The 23,474-nt window shown below is 40.2% G+C and overlaps 2 protein-coding genes across 2 annotated transcripts in view; both read right to left on the bottom strand.

Annotated features, from left to right (window-relative positions):
• The window catches only part of LOC137273232 (microsomal glutathione S-transferase 1-like), a 394,294-nt gene that overhangs the window by 94,670 nt on the left and 276,150 nt on the right, over positions 1-23,474 (bottom strand). The gene's annotated exons all lie outside the window — the stretch shown is intronic.
• Positions 14,780-20,799, bottom strand: LOC137272260 (uncharacterized). Its single transcript, XM_067804621.1, has 3 exons — positions 20,481-20,799; positions 19,026-19,151; positions 14,780-15,219 (listed from the first exon to the last, which is right to left on the bottom strand). Exons 1-3 carry the CDS (start codon positions 20,797-20,799, stop codon positions 14,966-14,968), a joined length of 699 nt encoding a protein of 232 aa, XP_067660722.1. The 3' UTR covers positions 14,780-14,965.

Here is a 23,474-nt window from a genome sequence, read left to right as displayed (position 1 = left end):
GGTAACCAACAAAAGACGATGTCGTATTGGCCAGTAGCAGGATCATTATACATTTCAACTATTTCAATTAAAAGTGGATGTTTACAAGAAATATTTCTAATAGCCTGAAGGCAAGAAAAAGAGTCAGAATAGATTATATATTGTTTACGTTTAGGGTGTCTTTGAATATATTTAAGAGCCGTTAGTATGGCGTTTGCTTCAGCTGTGAAAATAGAGCTGTTATCTGGTAGTCTAGAAGATATTGTTCTGGATCCAATGACAGTGGCACAAGCCACTGCGCCACCATCCTTGGTAACACTTTGGCTGACCTTGCTGCTAAGGCAGCACTCAACAAATCTGTGACACCACTTCTTATTCTATACTCAGCTTATAAAGCTACAATAAGATCTTATATCCGTGATCATATTCCCTATACTGATTATAAAGCTACCATCTACCATTAGATCTCATATCCGTGATCTGATGCAGAAGAAGTGGGACATCCAAGTAGGTATCAATACATTACATGCAATAAAACATATGTTGGTTACACCTACTTGGATTGTCGGTCCAGATATGAAGAGGTCAGTATACGACGAAGTCGTATTGGTCACACCAGGTATACGCATGAATATCTTTTGAAAGGTGAGGATCCTCCATTCTGCATCCCTTGTGATGAAATAATCACGGTCACAGCATGTCTTGCTTGACTGTGTTGAATATTCCATCACAAGGGACAATCATTTTATATCAAGAACTATGAAGGACCTTTTGACTAACGTAAGTTCTCATTAGTGGCTGTATCCTCGAGGGGGGTTGAAGTACCGTAACATTATTGTCCTCCCGAGAGGCTACGTAAGTCCTAAAATATTTGAAGTCAAATTTAGTCTTCCATTTTGTAGCCGTAGTATTTCTGTCATTTTAATTTGTGGCTAATCTTGCATACACTCGCCAGCAGCTGAAGGGATGGTGTAAATCCAGCTAGGGACCATGCAGGTAGCAGAAGTACTGTAAGTCCCCATGGCCTCTAGTATGGTGACCTAACTTCAGTTGTTGGTGATCTATAACCTGTTTTTATATTATACTGTCCTAATAGTGATATTGGTTTTAACTTGTCACGCTAGTTTTAATTCTTATTGTAATACTCTAGTTGTTTTACTGAATGTTCTCGTCACGATATGGCTGCAATTTTGCCGATGTGACGTTAAATATTAACTCACTCTGACAGTTCCTTTGCTCGTGTTAAGTGTTTTGTGAGCCGCGATCGTAACTGGAATGGCAACAAATGATTTAGTAGTCATAAGGTTGGTAACTTGCTGCCCTTTTGCACACTCAACCAGCAGAGCACTAGAACGTAATCGCCTAATGTTCTTAACATCACTGGCGATGCATTGTGTACCTGTAGATACAACAAAAGGATTCAACTTCAACGGTGTCAGTAGTCTCAACGACAAGAAAACGAGGCCAGTAATCAATTGAGTTGGGCAGTCTGTGGTCAGATTCAACGGGATCAGTATCAAGTTGACGCTTGCTCTTTTTTTAGGGGTTTCATAAGCCATGTTTAGTTAGTTAGATTTCATCATCTGAGATCCCCACCCACCATGGAGTATCACAAGGACAATGCTAAACGCAAGTGGGTCTCCGACTTGCAGCACCAAGGATACTCAGATGATATACCACCAGATTGGCCCATGAGCCATCGCCTTATGGCGCAAGACTATAGGCAAAGTTCATATGATCATATTCCACAATCTAAAAAGTTGCAGATCAGCCGTAGTGCCAAGTCCGAAATTCAAACAATTCCAAATCAAATTTGCGCAATGACTCATACACAGTGTATGCACAGAGCTTGGCATGACCACCCCATTGTTTGAACCGGGCCCATTCAACCACCCGTCTAGGTGAAGTCAAGGACAAAGTGGTTTGTTGGGTAATAGGAACACGGTTGCAGGCCCTGAACCACCAGGATCCCTTCCTCCACCGATACAAAGCCTCAACCGACGGCAAACGGGCTGGTGGACCAAATATCCCCCTGGGTCCACGACGGGACCCAGCACCCACCACGAGGAGGTGGCTCGCCACGGGTGCCCACAATTAAGAGAACATATATACCACGATTAACAATAACATGGGATTTATGCTCATCTTTAGTGCTTTGGGACTTACATACCCTCTGAGGAGGACAGTAATTGTACAATACTTCGACAACCTTTGAGGGTTACTACAATATTGAGGGGATAAACTAGCTTGATACTCCCATGGCCGGTCTTTCCATCCATGACCTTCTCCGAAGAAACAACAACCTATGAAAAGGTAAACTGCAACAATAAGCTGACACGGCAGCATGGATACTTGAAACTCTCCCCCATCACCTGAAGCACACGCCAAGGGAAGTTTACTCTACATCAATATGTTGACACTAACCATACAACTGAGCATGCATCAGAACCTTCGGATAAAGATACAAATGCATGAAGTTGTTCTCAAAGGAAAGAAGTCAATAATGAAAAGCGTCGAACTCTGTAATATGAACAATAACTGACATGAAACTTTGATTAAGTATGACAATGCCTGTGCACCAGGAAGACATAATGCACTTGTGTTTCTTTCATTTGTGAAAAGCACAACGCCTGTGATGAACAAAAGTTCGATTTTTATTGATTGGTGTAAAACCTCCGTGCATAGCGGAGGGTGGATCGATCCCTCCAGTTACCACAAGGCACTCAGTTTTAATTATTTAAGTCAGTTAACATAGAGGAGGGGTGTCTATTACATGATAAATAAAGTCGTTTCCTGTCGTAATAACAACAAATACAATAAACTACACCTGGCGATGTTATGAACGCTTTCGTTAATTGAAATCATCTAGGATTTTGAAAGGGATGAGTGCGTTTTACAACGCCTTTATGAACAATCTCCTAGCAATATTTCGGCGGGGGACATCTGAATTTGGCTTCACACATTGCACTCATGTTGGGAATCGAACACGGTTGTGCGGCATAACAAGCAAACACTTTAACCACCAGGCAACCCAACCACTGCCCGAACGGGAGTGAATCCAACAACGAGGTGTTAGCGACAATTACAAATACAATCAGTAAGATGAAAAGTAACATGTTGGTCTTCGACCTGTCAGTCCTTTTAACCCAAGCCCACTTTTCTCTCCTATGAACCATTGATAAATATTACAGTGGCGCAATACCAGAAACAGAGTCTCGCCACCAGGATATGGTCGACAGAATTTTAAAATTACATTTCAGTTATTTTCTGTGGTGTCAAAGCATCAACATATCCTTAATGCAGTGTGTATCCCGACAAGGTAGTTTTAACCTGCTGTGCTAAGTAGTTCGTGAAATGGTTTCACAAATAAACGTGACGTCACACGAACTATCACGTTTCGAAATCGATTCAGGAGCGTATTTACATTCGTCTTATGCGTATTTACAACATTCAGTAAAATCGGAGTTGATATGCGATATTTTAGTTGATACAAAAATAGCCTATATATTCACGGTAACCTATGTACGCTCTTCTGTAAACAAGGCTTTCTTGAACGGCCACCTCCTCGTGGTGGGTGCTGGATAACGCCAAGAGCCGTTCACCCCCGTTGTGAATCCGGGGGTTTATTTGGTCCACTAACCCGTTTGCCGTCGGTTGCGGCCCTGTGTCGGTGGAGGAAGGGATCCTACTGCTCAACACACCACTTCGGCCTTGACTTCACCTAGACGGGTGATTGAAACGGCCCAATTCAATCAATCGGCTGAGCATGCTAAGCTCTGTACATGTAGATTTTGCTACATAATTTTTGGAAATATTTAAGACTTTAGTCAGCTGTCATGGCTTCATGATGATATATCTGTTTTGTGATTTTATTACTCCAATTTCATACCTTGCCTTGAGTCCTATGTCCAGAAGGCAGTGCCTCATGGACCAATCTGCTGGAATAATTGCTTGTTGATTATTCTCCTTGAGTATATCGACCGGGTATCCTTGGTGCTGCAGGCTGGAAACCCACCTGCTCTTAGCCTTGTCCTTGTGATACTCCGTGGGGGTGGGGAGCTTGGATGACGAATCCATACTAACTTACCATGGAATACCAAACCCCAAATAAACAAACGAAACGCCAACTCGATAATGATGACGATGAACAGCGACCCTCCAGATCCATATCCACGGAATAGCAGGAGACATTAAAGATGTGAAACGCTTCCGTTCAGGATGTTTATTACTTGAATGTAATAGAAACAGCAAGCAACTAACCTGTTGTCCACCAAAAGGTTTGTTGGAGGTCTCTGCACATAGAACTCTGAGCACTGAGCTTGACGTTATATCAGAGATGGAGGATTGAGGTGTGATGTATGTAAAAAGATTTTTCACTCTGAGAAACAATGAGAGTGTTCCAACTAACACATACCTGTTTTCTTTTTCTGCACTAAATCCGCCCAAACCAATCAAGGCACGTTACTACAATGTTAATGTTGATGTATATATCCCTAACCCTCTGAGATGTTTCAAATGCCAGAAGTTTGGACATGGCGTGAACACTTGCACATTGTCTGTTATATGTGCTCACTGTGCTGAGAATACACATGGAACAGAAGATTGTGACAGTAGATCCAAAACATGTGCCAACTGCCCTGGAAATCGTCAGTCTTTTCTAAGGATTGTCCCACTTGGAAAAAGCAGATGGAGATAAGCAGGATTAAATTCACTAATAATATCAGTTTTGTTGAAGCCAAAAAGTTGATACAGTCAAGGGATACTAGTAAAACTTTACTTTTCACTCACAAATTCAGAACTACTAAATGAATTCAAATGGTCAGTCCACGATGACCTCTGTGGAAGTGACCATTTTCCAACTATATTAAAAACTGTAAGTCCATCTGATGTTCCTCCATCATCAAGGTGGAATTTTAAAAAGGCTAACTGGGCTTTATATGAAACACTATGTGCTGAAAACCTTAAACCTGAACGTTTTATTGACGTTCCCGATGCTATTGAATGTTTTTTCTGAGGAACTGAATTCCATAGCTGATGAGTGTATACCAAAGTAATCTGCAGTTGCACATATTCGAAAACCATGGTTCAGCGATGAATGCTAGAAAGACAAGGAAAAAAACAGAACATTATTTCCATCGCCATCCTATGGTGCATAATTTAAATAAATTTAAAATTTTAAATGCTAAAGCGCGGCGTACTTTTAAACACAACAAACGCCAATCTTGGCAAAATTAGGTATCCAAAATAAATGGACACCTATGTCCAAGGTATGGAACATGGTCCAGGAAATGAAAGGTAAAGGTACTAAATCTAGTGTCCATCATCTTAAACATGGAGATCAATTACTTACTTATAAATCAGATATTGCAAAAAAATGGGCGAAACCCTCGCTAAACATTCTTCCTCTTCTAATTATATACCTAAATGTCAGCAATATCAAAAACAACAAGACAAGAAAACTATTAATTTCAATTCTGATAATGGGGAAGATTATAATGAAACGTTTTCTATTCATGAACTCCATACTGCTCTTTATCAAGCTCATGACACTGCTACAGGAGCTGATAACATATATTATTAACTCCTGAAACACTTACCAGAATCCTGTTTAGAGACGCTCTTATCAATTTTTGGACTTCCAGGAAATTTCCTTCATGACGTGATGCTATAGTAGTACCAATACCTAAAACTGGACGTGATAATACGGATCCATCCAATTATCGACCAATTTCATTAACTGGCCGTGTTTGCAAGACCATGGAACGCATGATAAATAATCGACTTGTTTGGTACTTGGAAACAAATAACCTTATAGCAGATATACAATGTGGTTTCCGTAAAAACAGAAGTACTGTAAGAATCACTTAGTGCGTTTAGAATCATTTGTGAAAAACGCGCTGATTAAAAAACAACATGTTGTGTCTATCTTTTTTGATGTTAAGAAAGCATATGACACAACCTGGAAATATGGCATTTTAAGAGATTTACATGATTTCGGCTTGCGAACTCGTTTCCCTGAATTCATAGCATTGGCATTTTAAAGGATTTACATGACTTTGGATTGAAAGGCCGTTTACCTCTTTTTATATCAGGGTTTTTAAATAACAGACAATTTCAAGCAATTTCAAATTGGTTCTACCCTGTCTGATCATTACAATCAGGATCAGGGTGTTCCACAAGGCAGTATTATGTCTGTCACATTTTTAGTATAAAGATCAACAGTTTATCAAAAGTTTTAAATGATTCAGTTGATGGATCGTTATTTGTGGATGATTTTAATATTTCTTGTTGACGTAAAATATGCATACTATTGAACGGCAACTGCAGCTGTGTTTAAACAAAATAAATAAATGGTGTCTTGAAAATGGCTTCAAAGTTTCTAAATCAAAAACCAATTGTATACACATCTGCCGTAAATATAAACCTCATAAAGACCAAGAACTATTTCTAGGTGGCACCCCTATCAAAGTTGTCAAGGAGGCTAAGTTCGTGAGACTTATTTTTTATTCACATTTGACCTTTTTGCCCCATATTAAATCCCTAAAAGCCAAATGCTTGAAGGCACTCGATTTATTAAAGGTTGTTTCTAATTCAAAGTGGGCAGGGGATCAGACTACCCTCCTTCACTTATATTGATCACTCGTCCGCTCAAAACGTGATTATGACTCCATTGTATATGGTGGAGCCTGCAAAAGCAACCTGAAACGATTAGATTCTGTCCATGACCAAGGTCTAAGACTTTGTCTTGGGTCCTTCAGAAATTCACCTATTGACAGTCTCTACGTTGAGGCCGATGAACCATCTCTTACACAAAGTCGTATTAAATTATCCTTGCAATACATTACTAAACTACACTCTAATGAATCTAACCCTGCATATAATTGAGTGCATATAACTGATTCATCAGAATATAATTTAGTAATATATTGCAAAGACAATTTTATACGGCGTTGTGTAAGAGATGGTTCATCAGCCTCAACATAGAGACAGAGTCTTAGGCCTTGGTGGTGGACAGGATCAAGAAGTTTAAGGTTGTTTTTACAGGCTCCACCATCTACAATGGAGCCATAATCAAGTTTAGATCGTACCAATGATCTGTATAAGTGAAGGAGGGTAACTTGATCCCCTCCCCATTTTGAATTTGAAAGAACCTTTAACAAATCTAGTGCCTTCAGACATTTAGCTTTAAGGGATTTAATGTGTGGCAAGAAGGTTAAATGAGAATAGAAAATTAAACCCAAGAACATAGCCTCCTTTACAACTTTGATGGGAGTGCCATTTAAAGATAGTTCAGGGTCCTTATGCGGTTTATTTTTTCTACAAAAATGTACACAATTAGTTTTGGATCTAGAAAATTTGAAGCCATTTTCAAGACACCATTTATTTATTTTGTTTAAACATAACTGCAGTTGTCTTTCAAAAGTATACATATTTTTACCACGACAAGAAATATTAAAATCATCCACAAAAAGTGATCCATCAATCGAATCATTTAAAATCTTGGATAAACTGTTGATCTTAATACTAAACAAAGTGACAGACTAAATACTACCTTGAGGGACACCCTGATCCTGATTGTAATGACAGGGTCAGACAGGGTAGAACCCACTTGCAATTGCCTGTCTTTTAAAAACCCTGATATAAAAAGAGGCAAACGGCCCTTCAATCCAAAATGATGTAAATCCTTCAAAATGCCATGCTTCCAGGTCGTATCATAAGCTTTCTCAGGATCAAAGAAAATTGATACAGCATGTTGTTTATTTACTAGAGCATTTTTAACGAAGGATTCTAAGCGGACCAAATGATCAATGGTACTACGAGATTATTGGTTTCAAGATACCAATCTAATTATTTAGCATACATTCCATGGTTTTACAGACACAGCTAGTGAGAGATATTGGTCTCTAATTCGACGGATCTGTATGATCCCTGCCAGGTTTTGGTATTATGACTACAATAGCATTATGCCACGAAGGAGGAATTTTTCCAGACGTCCATATTTTGTCGAATATATCTAAAAGTGTGACCAGACATAGTTCAGGCAAATGTTTCAGTAACTGATAATGAATATTTTCATCACCTGCTGCAGTGTCGTGAGCTTGCTCAAGAGCTGTATATAACTCATGTAATGCAAACACTTCATTATAATCTTCAGCATTATTTGATTAATTTTTTTCCTGTTGTTTCTGATATTTCTGAAACTCAGGCACATAATTTGCTGCTGAAGAATTTTTGGCAAGTGTTTCGCCAATTTTTGCAATATGAGACATGTCGGTAATTAAATTATCTCCATCTTTGAGATGGTGAACTGAAGATTTTGATCCTTTACCTTTAATTCTTTGAACCATGTTCCATACCTTGGACACAGGCGTACACGAATTAACCCTTGAAATATAGTTCCTCCAAGATTGCCGTTTGTTTTGTTTGAAGGTACGACGGGCTTTCTCATTAGGGATTCGAAATTTAGTCAAGTTGTGGACAGTTGCATGATGGCGGAAATAATTTAATAATTTTCTGCCTTTTTCCTCTCTTTTCTGACTTGCCTACAGTCAGAATTGAACCACGGTTTCCGTACATGTGGAGCAGTAGAGGGCCTTGGTATACATCAGCTATTTCATTTAAAGTGTCAGAAAAAAGCCGAACAGGATCAGTTACATCACGGAAACATTGCGGCCGTAGTTTAGATGTGCGTAACGTTTTAAATAACGACCAGTCTGCCTTGGAAAAATTCCATGTTGTATGAGATGGAGAATCAGATGGATTAATTGCTTATAAGATAGTTGGAAGGTGGTCACTTCCACAGAGGTCATTGTGGACTGACCACTCAAATTCATTTAGTAGAGAAGAGTCTGCAGGAGACAGATCCAGAGAAGAGTAGGTGGCAGTTGCAGGGTGCAGATAAGTGCTTGAATCATCATTGTATATACACAAGTCATTATTGGCTATAAATCTTCCAGTATTTTACCTTTAGAGTTTGTATTTGTACAACCCAAATCGGGTTATGACCATTGAGATCACCCATTATAATACAAGGTTTAGGAAGCTGGTCATTGAGAGCTTGCAGATCAGACTGCTGGAGTGCCGATGAAGGTGAAATATATAAAGAGCATAGTGTAAAGGTAACGTGAAGAGTTAGTCTCACTGCAACAGCTTGGAGACTAGTTGTGAGTGTTACAGGACTATGGATAACATCCTGCTTTACAAGAATTGAAGACCCTCCCGTGGCCCTATCACCTGGAGATGAAAAATAATTATATGCAATGAACTGACGTAAATCAAAAAGTGTCTGTCTGCCTCTGATAGGTTTCCTGGAGACAGGAGGCCGATGGTGCAAAATCCTGGACAAGTAGCTGTAACTCGTTGAAATTGGTCCTTAGACCTCTAGTTCCACTGTACAATATTTTTTGAATGGGTTATCGTTTGGGCGGGTTGATTGGGGATTTACCCCGCACTTTTTTGAGGGCGACAAGCTGTGCGCCCTTGATTGGACGTTTTCGGACACGTCCATGTCCCCAAGTGATCCGTATTTGTTATATAGCTTACTTCTGTTTTCAGATCCTTTCGGGGCTCTGCCACATTGCTTTTTTTAAGAATCAGGCATAGGTTCAGTTATTCCTTTAGGACTTTGTTGTACATTTGACAAAGACTGAAACCTTGCAGGTGGCTGTGATGATGAAGCATGATCAGAAGCTGGCCCTGACTGACTTTGCGACATGTGAGGAAGTAGCTCAGCTGTCGGAGTGGATATAGCGGATGAAAAAACCCCTGGGGAATCAGTGTGCACTAGTCAAGTTTGTTTGAGCTGCTGAGGAAGATTTAGAAGCCTTAGAGGATGGTTAAGATGGTGTTTTTGTTTTAGAAGCACATGTTTCTTGTGGGTCGCATCTTTGAACAAGTTGTTTCGCTTCGACAAAGCTGAGATTTTGAGTAAAATTTCTTTTGTTTATTTCCATCTGGTACTTATCAGGATCAGTAGTATCAAGAGGACGTTTAGTTTTTTTAGGGGAGTTTCGTAAGCCATTGTAAGTTTATATTGTTTCATCATCCGAGCTCCCCTCCCGCCACGGAGTATCACAATGGCAATGCTAAAAGCAGACGGCTTTCCTGCCTGCAGCATCAAGGATACCCGGATGATATACTCAAGCAGAAAATACAAAAGTAATTATTCAACTTGATTGGCCCATGAGCCACTGCCTTCTGGACATGGGACTCTAGGCAAGTTACGAAATTGGAATTGTACAATCGAAATACAAATGAACCATCGTGAAGCCAAGACAAAAAATTGTGGAACAATGTGAAACAAATTTACATGTACAGAGCTTAGCATGAACCGGGCCCATTCAACCACCCGTCTGGGTGAAGTCAGGGCCAAAGTGGTGTGTTGAGCAATAGGAACAACGGTCCTGCTCCCATGCCCTCAACCACCAGGATCCCTTCCTCCACCGACACAGGGCCGCAACCGACGGCAAACGGGTTGGGTGACCAAATATACCCCCGGGTCTACAACGGGGATGAACGGCTCTTGGCGTTACCCAACATCCACCACGAGGAGGTGGCCGATTACCAGATAACAGTTCTATTTTTACAGCAGAAGCTATTGTCATATTAACACCTCTTGAATATATTCAAAGACACCCTAAACGTAAACAATATATAATCAGACTCTCTTTCTTGCCTTCAGGCTATTGCAGATTTATCATGTAAACATCCACTTTTAATAGAAATTATTGAATTGTATAATGATTTTGCTACTGGCCAATACGACATCGTCTTCTGTTGGTTACCCAGCCACGTAGGCATTTCTGGTAACAAGGCAGCACTCAACAAATCTGTGACACCACTTCTTATTCCATACTCTGATTACAAAGCTAGCATTAGAACTTACATCCGTGATCTGATACAGAGAAGTGGGACACCCAAGTGGTTACACGTACTTGGGGTGTCAATCCAGATTTAAAGAGGTTATTTTACGACGATGTCGTATTGGTCATAAGCAATATACTCATGCATGCCTGCTAAAAGGCGAGTATCACCCGTTTAGTATCCCTTGTGATGAGAGAGTCACGGTCAAGCATATCCTGCTTGACTGTGTTGAATCATAAGGGATAAGTATTTTACTGTAAAAACAGTTAAGGATCTCTTTAACACAGTAAGTGCTCATTTGATTATTTGTTTTTTTAAAGGAAATTTACTTCATTGCTGAGCTATGAGTAATATGTTCTGTAGATAGGTGTATTTTAATTATTAGTAGTTCAGATTTGTAGCTAGAATTGTTAGTGTCTGTACCTTCAAAGAGGGTTGAAGTATTGTAAAATTATTGTCCTCCTGAAAGCGCACGTATGTCCCGAAACATTCGATGTATATTTAAGTGAGTGAGTGAGTTAAGATTTATATTTCAGCCATATCGTGAGGAGAACATTTGATACTGAAATGAAATATGTGTCTACTATGTACATTTAAGTGTACCAAGTCTTTAATCGTGGCATTGTCATTTTAATTTTGGCTAGCATTTCGTATACTCGCCAGAGTATGTAGATAGATGTATTTTAATGATTGGTAGTTTGGATTAGTAACTTGAATTGTTGGTGCCTGTACCCTCAAAGGGGGTTGAAGTATTGTAAAATTATTGTCCTCCTGAGAGGGTACGAAAGTCCACAAACATTCACAATAAATTTAAGTCTACCAGGTTTTTAATCGTAGTATTCATGTTCTTTTAATTTTGGCTAAATTTTCGTACAATCGCCAGCGGCTGAAGGGATGGTGTAAATCCAGCTGGGGTCCATCCCCCAGGTAGCAAAAGTAATGTAAGTCCTCATGGTCCCTAGTATGGTGATCTACTTTCTGATGTTAGCGATCTATAGCCCGTGTTGTATAATGTATTGTCTCTACATCCTGTCGGCTACAGGTTTTTATTGTGTACATATATCCCATTTTAGTGTTAAATGTTCTTGTCACGATATGGCTGAAATATTGCTGATGTCGCGTTAAATATGAACTCATTCACTCACTCTGTGTATAAGGTACCATATGTTACAGGGGCGGATACACCTTCACTCCATCTCTCAAGTTTTCAATGATCTTTTTACACATTTTCAGGACAAAAGAGGGGTGCGTACCCCTGCTTCGATCTTGGACCCGATCCCGTTAGTCGCCTCTTACGACAAACATGGGTTGCTGATGACCAGTTCTTTCCCCCGAAATGCCTACGCATGAGACTAGTGTTCAATTTCATACATCGGTTCAATATATTTACCCTTTGCCCAGAAAGATTTTTACAGGAACGTATAACACATATATGATATTAAACACAAGTCGTCAGTGCCATCACAAACGTACATCATGTTCATTGGAACTTTAGACTTTAGTTCCTTCCACACAAATACAAAAGTTAAGGATGAACCAAATCAATGAGATGGCACTGCTATTAGTGGAGAAGCACAAAAAAGTGGCTACCTTTGGTTGAGCTGAAAAGGTCAGAGAGTGAGTTTAGTTATACGCCGCACTCAGTAATATTCCAACTGCGATACGATGACATGTGTCTGCCAGCGATTCTAACAGCCCAGTCCCGTTAGTCGCCTCTTACGTCAAGCATAGATTAGAGAAGACCAATTCTAACCCAGTTAGAATCTTCACGGCTGAGCTACATAAACAGCCCAAACAAGGAAATAGTGTGATAAACAGTTTTATTGACCAACAACAAACAAGGGGATAATCACTTGATATAACACTAATCCTTTGGTAGGCGTTATGTATCATTCTGACTCTGACTGCATCTGTATTCAAAGATTAAGTGGGTATTGTTTCTCGCCACTTCAAGCTACACCATGTCAACTACGACATACTAGTTTTATTGAAGGGTGGCTCGATTAACTTCAGAGTCAGGGTAACCTTTTTGGGCTGAAGAGATTGATATAATAAAACAAAAATTGTTTCATAGATCTTCCGATCACGCAGACATATGAACCTTGACCTGAATTTTTAGAAAACAGCAAACACGTTATTGTCTTCGAACATGAAAGGTCGCAGTCAGTTAAGAGAACTGTAATGAGCTCCGAGGTGGTTAAAACAGTATGTGCAAACATGCCCAACTGAAACAAATTTGTACCCTAACTCTGAAATCGAGTTTACGTTGATGTAAACAATGTTTGGCTCTCTGTAAGAATGCCTCACAAACACACTGTCAGTGCTTATATCTCTTAAGCTGTCTTAAGCTGCTGTCTTAGAAAAGAGACTGAAATAAACGGCTCAAGTCATTCATTTCAGTTTGGTCTTCAAACCATCATGATACATGGATGGCCACAGACACTTACTGAGGCGTGGTGTCCCTCGGGGGTTTGTACTGAGACCCGTTCGTTTTACAGTTTATATTTATTTCATCATCTCTCTCGTTTTTGTCAGGTCTCTCTGTGCCAGTCGGGTAAGAATAATTGTCAATGACACCAGGATAATGAGAACTGCCAATCCCAACAACAATAGAAGCAACAGTAGCTGCGGTTAAGTCTTCAAGGTATGGATGTCTTCTAACATGTTTGGAAAGTACACCGATACAAAACTCGGTCCCAAATACATAACGATAACATCTCCAAAAGTAGGTGTCCGTGGAATAAGGAATACTTTGAAAAACGCGAGTGAGTGAGTTCAGCATTACGCCGTTTTCAGCAACATCCCAGCAAATGACGGCAGCCATGATCGAGTCCGGTCCAGACAATCCAGAGAACATTGACCTGCGATTGTATATGTCAACCAAGTCAGCGAGCCTGACCACCCGATCCCGTTAGCCGCCTCTTATGTCAAGCACAGATTACTGAAGATCAATTCTGACACGGATCTTCACGGGTCTATTGAAAACACACCTGGCAAGCGATACTTCCATCACAAACGCTCTGTCATAAGTAGTAATGTACGCCTCAAGTAGACTATCGTAATGTTCCTTTAACGGCCGCAACCAACACATCGTAGTGTCAATGAGACAAGATATCATACCATCATGCCTCAGACAACGTCAAGAGCTGAGGGGTAGCCTAGTGGTTAAAGCGTTCGATCGTCATGCCGATGGCCCGAGTTTGATGCCATATGGGAACAATGTGCTCGTGTGAAGCCTAAGGTCCCCCGACGTAATAGTTCAGGGATACTAAATATTACTAAAAGCGGCGTAAAAGTATACTCACTCAAATTACGTCAGTTCATATTAATGTCAACAGGTTACAGATCAAAACACGAATCATTCGGGACCTAGGAATTAATCCAACAGTGGCTGAAAGACAACAAAATAACACCTCGAAATTGTTAGCAGTGAGGATGCTTCATGACATAATTGGTTATTCAACACATTCCATATAAGACGCATGCAATGAACTGTTCAATAGTGCTAGGGAATTTGACAGTTACTATTATGATATATTACACAAAATCAGCACTCATTAAGGAATGATGATATATGGATGAAAACTCCTTAATTGCTATGAGAGCTACGTTTAGGTTTTTAACACCGTTAGTCATCAAGCAGGTGATGAACACCATAAGGATAGAGAGGCATACATACAAATTAGAGGATATATTTGTACAGTATAATATGGATTTAAGAAGGCAGACACAATAACAACACATGGTCTTTGATAAAAGCGCAACAAATGAAGCCTGCGATATACACAAGGAGACAGTGAAACCTGTGGTGTATATAGGGAGGCATATCAATGATGAGGATGTATACATGAGCGGGTGATTATCATTGATGAGGATCTTTAATGAGTTGGTATATACTGGAGGTATGTAATCTTTTGATGTAGGATGGCTACTCAACATTCATTATTTGTTACAACGGGTAGACTACAATAGGGTAACAACTCATCGCTGGGTGCTTTATCGAAGAGACAAACATAATAACAGATAATATCATATAAAAATGTTTCACGGTGCTGTCACCTTAAGTTTAATAAATTAATCATACTCGAAGGCTCAGTGCTGCTGGGATGAAAACTTATTGCTGTTACGCACAGTGGCGTTGAAAGAGATTTGCTGTTTCTTCTACGTACAATAAAGACATGTTAATGGGTTGATACATCACAGGGGAAAGACGACACTCTCCGTAGACAGATTCGGCCGTGGTGCAGACAAAGGATGTTTCAGCTGAACAAGCTATTGCACACGAGTCGGGGTCAGATATGGTAAGTTTTTTATCGTTGTAGCCCATTATACCCACGCCCGTCAGCTGCGTGTATTCGTTCCCGTATGATCCGCAGGCTGGAATAGACATTTCGTATTATATAACACACAGTGAACAATATGATATCAGTTCAACAAGGAGAGTTCCTGCTGATATACAACGCCTTTATTATTATGTTCTACAGATTAAGATAGTTATGCAGAGAAGGTTCGGGTGATCCTAGCACAGTCAGGCCGGTAAGCCTCATCATCGGCTCAGGGCCTTCACCCCCTCTACACGCAGCCCAGATAGCGAATTTGACTTCTCCCTGGAAACATTGCCTAGGCGAACCCACCAAGAGAATATGAAGGCTCCCCAACACTGCAGCCTTCTGCATTACTCAGATTGTCAGAAGGGCTGTGCTTCCGGTGGAGAACCCGGGCACTCTCCTCATCTGCGCCAAGAGATCAGGAGGAACCAAATCAAGGGTACCGAGAACAATGGGGAGCCTGACGACAGTATACTTTGGATGCGAGGTCCTCATGTTTCTCATGGTTTTCCCTAATCTCAGGTTTCAAAAATGAAAATGATTACTTACAGTTTTTGATCCATAGGTTATTAGACATAATACCATCCAAATTAATATTAACAGTATTGTCGTTCCTTTTATGTTAGCTAAACGATTCGTTGTGGCTATGAAATTACCTGAGAGGTTTTTATTAAGTTCGTCACTGGGAAGGGCGCAAACGGGCCTCTTCCACGCCCCCTAAAACTATAACACCACATCAACGACGTTTCTGCGTACTACTAGTACAATGCTGCAGGCAAGGATTGTGGTGAGCATTGAGAGCGCACTGTAGTCAACATCAGGGTTGAAGATGTTTGAAATGGACTGTATTTCTCGAGCAAGAGGAAGACTTTGATGGGATCTCTGTGGACCTTGATGGTAGCTCTGTCGTAAGGTGGCTAGGGATGTGGAACAGTGAGTTTCTTCTGCAGGGTTAGTCTGCAGGGTTTTTGCAGGTCATGTGTACTTTGTGGAGGCTTTTTCAGTGGGATCTTTCTCGAGCTGCTTGCAAATAGATGCATCGTTGAGGATGTTACCTGTAACAGTATTGCTCTCGGGCGGTGTTCATAATCACAGGTGTTCTGACTTGCAACTGGGGCTATGGTTATTGACTGATCAGACTATTTATTTTAGTACTTTTCTTTCTGGGGGGCACAGTTCAATACCACACAGGGGATTGTTTCCCTAGCCCCAGACCGTATCGTCAAAGTTCGGAGGACTGCGGTTCAGTTCCTCGAGTCCCCAAGGGTCACAGCAAGAACTTGGCTTCATTTGCTGGGCACCATGGCGGCTACAGTGGACGTGGTCTGGCGTGCGAGGTTGGGGATGCGACCCATTCAACAGTCGGAGAGCTATGAGACTGTTCTCGGGACTCCCGATTGTCTTAATCCAGGCGCCAGTTGTTGAAGGCCTGCTTTAATATCAGTAGTGATTCGGTATTCTCGGGAGACAGTTGGGGACTATTTCAGGCCTTTGCCAACCACAGCGATATCTTCCTGCGAGAACTGCTCGATGCTGAGGTTGATGACAGTTCTCTTGGGGTATTCGTCTCTGGATTGGGAACATCGGGTGCGGATGGGTGATTTGAGCTTGATAGATTCTATGATGTTTAGGCTCTTGATAGCCTTTGTCTGGAGGTTGAGCGGTGTGGAGTTGATCTCAGAATGGGGGATGCTCTGGAGTTTGTGTTACTGTTCTACGATGTTCCTGTTCTACGAGCAGCGTTATTTTAGCTACACCGAAACGTCGCTCATATTGATAAAAAAGATGTATATCCACAGAACTCTCCTTGATGTTCTGAACACCAATTTCTAAACGCCACTCAAAAATGTTTGATAGAAGCTTAAAAACAAAGAATTAAAAGCACGGCAACAGCTGCGCGTGAACTTTACTCATGAAACCTCGCCTTGGAGAAACCATTGCCGTGTTGCATGTTTATAGTTCACTTGAAACTCAAGGCTCCATTTGATTTGTTTGATGATGAAGTCTCAAAGGTTTATCAAGTTCGCTGAGATGAAACAGCACCGGGAGCACATCCAGTTCATATATTTCAACAAGAAATCACCCTGCTGTGTGTTGCTGTTTGAGTTTTATGAAAATGGTTTATGTGTGGAGGACAATTGTTGTGGTATTGTATGTGTATCATCGAGTAACACATAACAGAGATACGATCTGAATTTCAAGAGATGAACATTTGATAACCGCCACGATGTCAGTCAAAGATTCAATAACCTAACTTAAGCTAGATTCGTCCTTTATTAAGTCAGAGTGAGAAACAGTAACTGACTCAGTTGGCAATTACTCGGGGTTTTTAATTTATTATTATTATTGTTATTTTATTTTATTTATTTATTTATTTAATGAATTTTATGTGTTTTATTTATTATTTATTTATTTATTATTTATTTATATATATATATATTTTTTTTGTTGTTGTTGTGCTGTTGCTGTTTTGTTTTGATTGCATAACGACGCATTCACCATTATTCCAATATGGCGGTGATGCTGATTCATTAAGCAATACTCTGTGTCAGTAATCGAGAAAGTTACTAAGTCCCTCGCTGGGTTCTTCAGATATGTGGTTCTTGAGAAGAAATTCTGAATTGTTTTTCACGATCTGAAAAGTGAGTGCTATTGTCACTGAGATAGAGCTAGTATTTCTTGGAAGAATAATAAGATCGAATGTTGCCAATGTGCCAGTCACCCAAACCGTTCACGTTTTACCTACGTAATTACCTGTACAATTAACCTGCGCAGACCATGCATTGGCGCGAGTGAATGACTTAACATTCAACGTCACTTCGGCAATATCGTAGATATACCGTGACCAAAGCCAGTCCCTATATTAACATTATGTAACAAACATATGCCATAGGAAACTGTCGTCAGTAAAATCACTAGAATATCACAGGTTTGGTTTAAAACCAGCATGATACAACAAAAGGACACTACATAATAATAAAACATAGGTAATATCACTCACGTGTACTGATATCAAAGACACAAAGATGAGATTTTTTATCATCTACAATCCCTCTTCATCACATTTCAATGACAAAAGTACGCCACTGACCACGGTACTGCCAATTCGACTTGCAGTGCAGCGATGTCATAATATTGAGCCGCCATCAAGTGTATCTCTAGGGATCTCGCACAAGCAACATTTGCAGTGAAACCCAGTTTTGGATGATAAAATACAATATAAACATGGCGTACGATCTCCAGCAGCCACAGTTAGACCATTTCCTTAATCACCATGGAGACCTAAGGTATCTTTGACTGTACGCTACCTATATGGACATATTATATCTTTGAAGAGCATTTAAGAATGGAGTGCACAAGAAATAGAAGATTTATGGATGTCAACTTCTTTATTTGGAATATCACGACATTTTGGAGTGTATGTTTGCCGCCTGATGATACGTCTTGTAATTCACAATAAAGATGATTACATCCATATATCTTACTTTTCCTATGTGTAATGTACTCAGTGTGGGGTGTTCCTTCTCAACTCCTATAGGTTCCAAGACACAACGAGTGCACTGGTGTCAATCTCATGGTTTATTTAAAAACGGCTAACTAACTGCCCTATACATCACGTCATCATTCTCGTGCTGCTGACGTGTGGATGACGTAATCAGAATACGATGTACAACTGGGTTGGTGTTACAACTACTGCAAGTACAAGTACACTACATTATGGACCTATGATAGTCAAAGTTCCTCACACATTTATGTGACAAGCATTACATACTGGTGGTTCTACTGTTTTTACTTTCCATAAAGAACATACCTAGGAATGTGAAGTGCGGATGAAGTGCGCACACTTATACTCACAGTTTACGCAAGCTTGCGTGGAGGGGTCAAACCTGCGCCCGAAACCACACCCACAGAGCCCTGTCCTGAAGGAGGCTGTTACAGGACATTTAACCGATCCGCACTGTCGGGTGACAATGTTGAGTTCTGGAAATAAGTATGCACAGTGAACAGACATGGTCATAGATGTGTTATGTCCACACTACCAAGAAAACATGCAAGAGGCAAGGATATACTACAATAATGCAAACATACGTGTTCAAACAATGAATCACATCAAGCCATGATATAAAACAATGGTGCTAATACACTTTACACGCATAGTACTACTTTCAGATAGACCGCCACATAGCCATGTATAGTGCGGCACTCACTTTCAGACAGGAAATAATACAATGATTAGATAAACGCACACATGATGAGTGAGTGAGTGATTAAGTTTAGTTTTACTCAGCAATATTCCAGCTATATGGTGGCTGTCTGTAAATAATCGAGTCTGTACCAGACAATCCAGTGATCAACAACATGAGCATCGATCTGAGTAACTGGGAACCGATGACATGTGCCAAACAAGTCAGCGAGAATGAAAACCCGATCCCGTTTGTCGCCTCTCACGACAAGCTTAGTCGCCTTTATGACATGCATGGGTTGCTGAAGACCTATTCTACCCGGGACCTTCACGGGTTTACACACGATGAAAACATCTTTAGGCCAGTATATACCCGAGTGGTGTCAATTCGCTACTCACAAAATGAAACATTTTATATATAATTAAGCTAGGTGGACAAGGCGCATAAGCGGGTCCCCATACCTGTACACATGTGCAAACATTTTGGGCGACTAAGTTATACGTTAGTTCCTACATAGATGTACACACTTCCAACCACTTTATCCCAGGTGATACATTAAGGCATACAAGCTTGAGTACTTGTATTGAGATTATCTGTTATATAACAACAGTATTCCACCTAAATATCGGCGAGTCAGTGAGTCACAACCATGAATGCCGACCTTAACGATGGCATGCATTAACTAAATCTGCAAGTCTGACCAATCACTCTCATCAATCGCCTACAGCTGTAAGCATGGGATACTGCCGTACAGTGCAATTAGTGAACATCTTTGAAACAGGGAATATAGTCCAGGAGGAGGCAGCTGAAAACATTTAAATCGTAACTTCCCCAGTACTGATTTTGTTTGACATAATTTCAGTAAGTATGGCATTAGCTTCAAGTCTTGGGCTCATGTAAAGGCTTGTAATCCTCTCAGTTTGTCAGTTTTTGCAGGTCATTATTTGTGATAGGGGCCTGCGAGCATTTCCATGACATTTGGTATGCTGGCAGACAACACCTATTTCTAGGCCACTCTTGAGATTCTCCTGCTGGACTGATACTACATTACTGACAGCATATAACATAACTATAACACAAAGTTAACCATTTCAAACTGGGAGATACTATTGTAGAGACCTCATACCTGTGCACATGGTGAACCATTTCGAGCCAGAAGAGCTGTGCAGATCTGCAGTGTTGGTTCTATGGGGATAGGCAAAATAGCCAGAGCAGATACCTGTCAGAGGGTTATAGATGAAGCTCTTGCAGAGGATGTCGTTGTAACAACGATGTAGGCAGTCAGCGCGAGCTGACAAAATGGACGTCCATCTAAGACCTTTTGTTGAGTTAACGTTCTTACGGCTGGGATATGACTCGATGCTGCATGATATGGGCATAGCGCCTACACAAAGAAGGACACTAAAGCAGAACAGCTGCACAATAACTGTCTTGTGCCAGGGCATGTTTCTGTGCGCGCTGATACTGACCGGCGTCTTTCTGTTCCTGAGGTAAACCGGTATTGCATTTTTGTGGCTCACGCTCAGATGAAATGTGATAGAAAGAAGTTAATGAGGCAAACTATACAGTTCTCTCCCACGTGGAAGATACTAAGCACAGGGGAATTGCGAGCAGCAGTCTAAGTAAGTTTCTAAAACAAGCACCTTGTCATCCGTTAATTCCGCAGATAACGAAATCTATGGACTATCTGTGTATTTCCATATGGGGTTAATGAATGTTACTAAGATAAACAACTATGCTGTGTGTTGTCAGAGGGAACGTACTGCCTTATCCTTTTGGGAACGTTCATGTTTTATACGGGAAAAGAGACGCAGATTAGTTCCCTTCCTTTAACATCTCAAGGGAGATTTTACTTTTTTCTCTTACAGCAAATTGATTGTTTGAGAAATGTTCTCATTTCATCAGTTGACAGAACTTCTTTCCCACTTTGTATAGTTCATTCGTTTTTTCCCCATAAACAGTTTACTACACGTGCAGAATTATTCACATGTAGAACACTAAATCATTCTCCTCTATGCATTTCGTTTCAAATAACGATCTTGCTGGACACTTTTTGTTAGCGTTTTTTTTTTTTTGTTGTCACCTGATGGAACTCGGGACCCGAAGATGCATGAAGGAACTTCCATATGTCTACATGTGACAAATTCTCACAGTAAATCCATTAGAGTATCCTATGTCACATAGTGTCTGTCAAATACAACCAGCTGACCTCCACGTGGACATGAATCTGTGTATGTATCACTTGACCCTGGCTAACACTGGCTGTATGGCTATATGACCCTAGCTAGATGTGACTTCTCCATACGTGTACTGACGCTTTGCTTCTTTGTCTGACAACTCACAAACACGCCAGTTGAACAAATGCAGTCTTGAGTCATGGATTCAAGTTGATAGGCGTACAGGCGACATAACTCAATATTAAGTATGATACTGTCTACTGTGTCATTTTATATTCTACATGTAAGACAAAAAGCAATTTGATTCAGCATCTCCGTAACATATGGTCCCATCCCTTTGCAACACCTCAGCATCATAAGCAAACAGTTATTAGCTGGGACCCGTTCCTTAAAGCGACCGTAGCGCGACAACAGTGGTAAGGCTATGTTAAAGCATGAGAGCTACGATCATCGCAGCGCTACGATAATTTTGGTGGAACGGGGCCCTAATTCATGCAAAAAAATCATCGTGAGTATTAAGTTCTGAGATTGATCTACATTATCTGTTGCATATCCAATGAACTGACCTTGTGTTGCACTTAGCTCCTACTTCTGTATCTAGAGTGAGTCCGTTAATATTTAGCGTCACACCGGCAATATTGCAGGCACATTTATATCAATATTGAAATTAATAAATTTGAAACGTAAAAATCTAGAAATCTGAGGACAGCAAAAATACTAGATTATCACAGATATGAACATAAAACTAGCATGTAAAACTAAAACTGTGTAATTAGAAACCTAAACAGTGAAGGGCAATACACTACAAAACACGGGCTATAGATCACCAACCACTGAAGGTAGATCACCATACAAGGGACCATAAGGGCTTACAGTACCTTTGCTACCTGCATGGGCCCTAGTTGGATTACATCATCCCTGTTGTCAGCTATTTAGACACCTAGCCAAAACTTATAAATGCACATGTGCTACGATTAAAAACAGTGGAAAGTTTAATTTTACTGTTAATGTTTTGGGACTTATGTACCCTCTCAGGAGGACAATAATTATACAGTTCTTTAACCCCCATCGAGGATACAGCCTCTAAAACTGTGAGTTACTAATTCAAACTTCAGATTATAAAATATCTATGTATTTACAAAATCGATTCTCTTTAAAATGAAATAATTAAATGAGGACTAATATCGTTAAAAAGATCATTCAAAGTTCGTGAGTTGAAAAACTCATCCCCTGTGATATTCAACACAGTCAGGTAGGACATGCTTCACTGTGATTCTTTCATCACAAGGGATACAAAACGGAGGACCATCACCTTTCAATAAATATTACTCCATAGTATGGTGATCTATCTTCAGCTGTTAGCAACCTATAGCTCATTTTTATATTGTACTGTCCTCTATAGTTACATTGTTTTAGGTCTATTCACTAGTTTTACATTCTACTCTGTAATATTCTAGTTAGTTGTACTCTCCTTCGTTGACAGGGTTTTACAATCTATGTGCTATTAATTCATTTGTATTTTTAGAATTAATCGTTCTCGTCAATATTGCCGATGTGACTTTAAATATTAACTCACTCACTCAATAAATATTAATGAGTATATCTCGTATGTGACATCGACGTGACGACGTGACATCGTCGCAAAATGACCTCTTCAAATCTGGACTGACAATCCAAGTAGGTGTGAATAATGTAGGGTTTTATTTCATCTAATTTATTCATGAATACTTGGGTGTCCCACTGTTTTGCACAAGATCACGGATGTAAGACCTAATACTAGATTTGTTGAGTACGCCCTTGGCAGCAAGATCGGCCATTGTGTTGCCAGAAATGCCTACGTGGCTAGGTAACCAACAAAAGACGCTGTCGCACTGACGAGTAGCAAGATCATGATACAATTCAATATTTTCATTTGAAATTTGATGTTTGCAAGAAGGATTATT

This window comes from Haliotis asinina, chromosome 2, assembly GCF_037392515.1.
Source record: "Haliotis asinina isolate JCU_RB_2024 chromosome 2, JCU_Hal_asi_v2, whole genome shotgun sequence".
In the NCBI taxonomy this organism is placed as follows: Eukaryota; Metazoa; Mollusca; class Gastropoda; order Lepetellida; family Haliotidae; genus Haliotis; species Haliotis asinina.
Note: the sequence above shows the minus strand (reverse complement) of the source record. Positions and strands in the feature narration are given on the sequence as shown.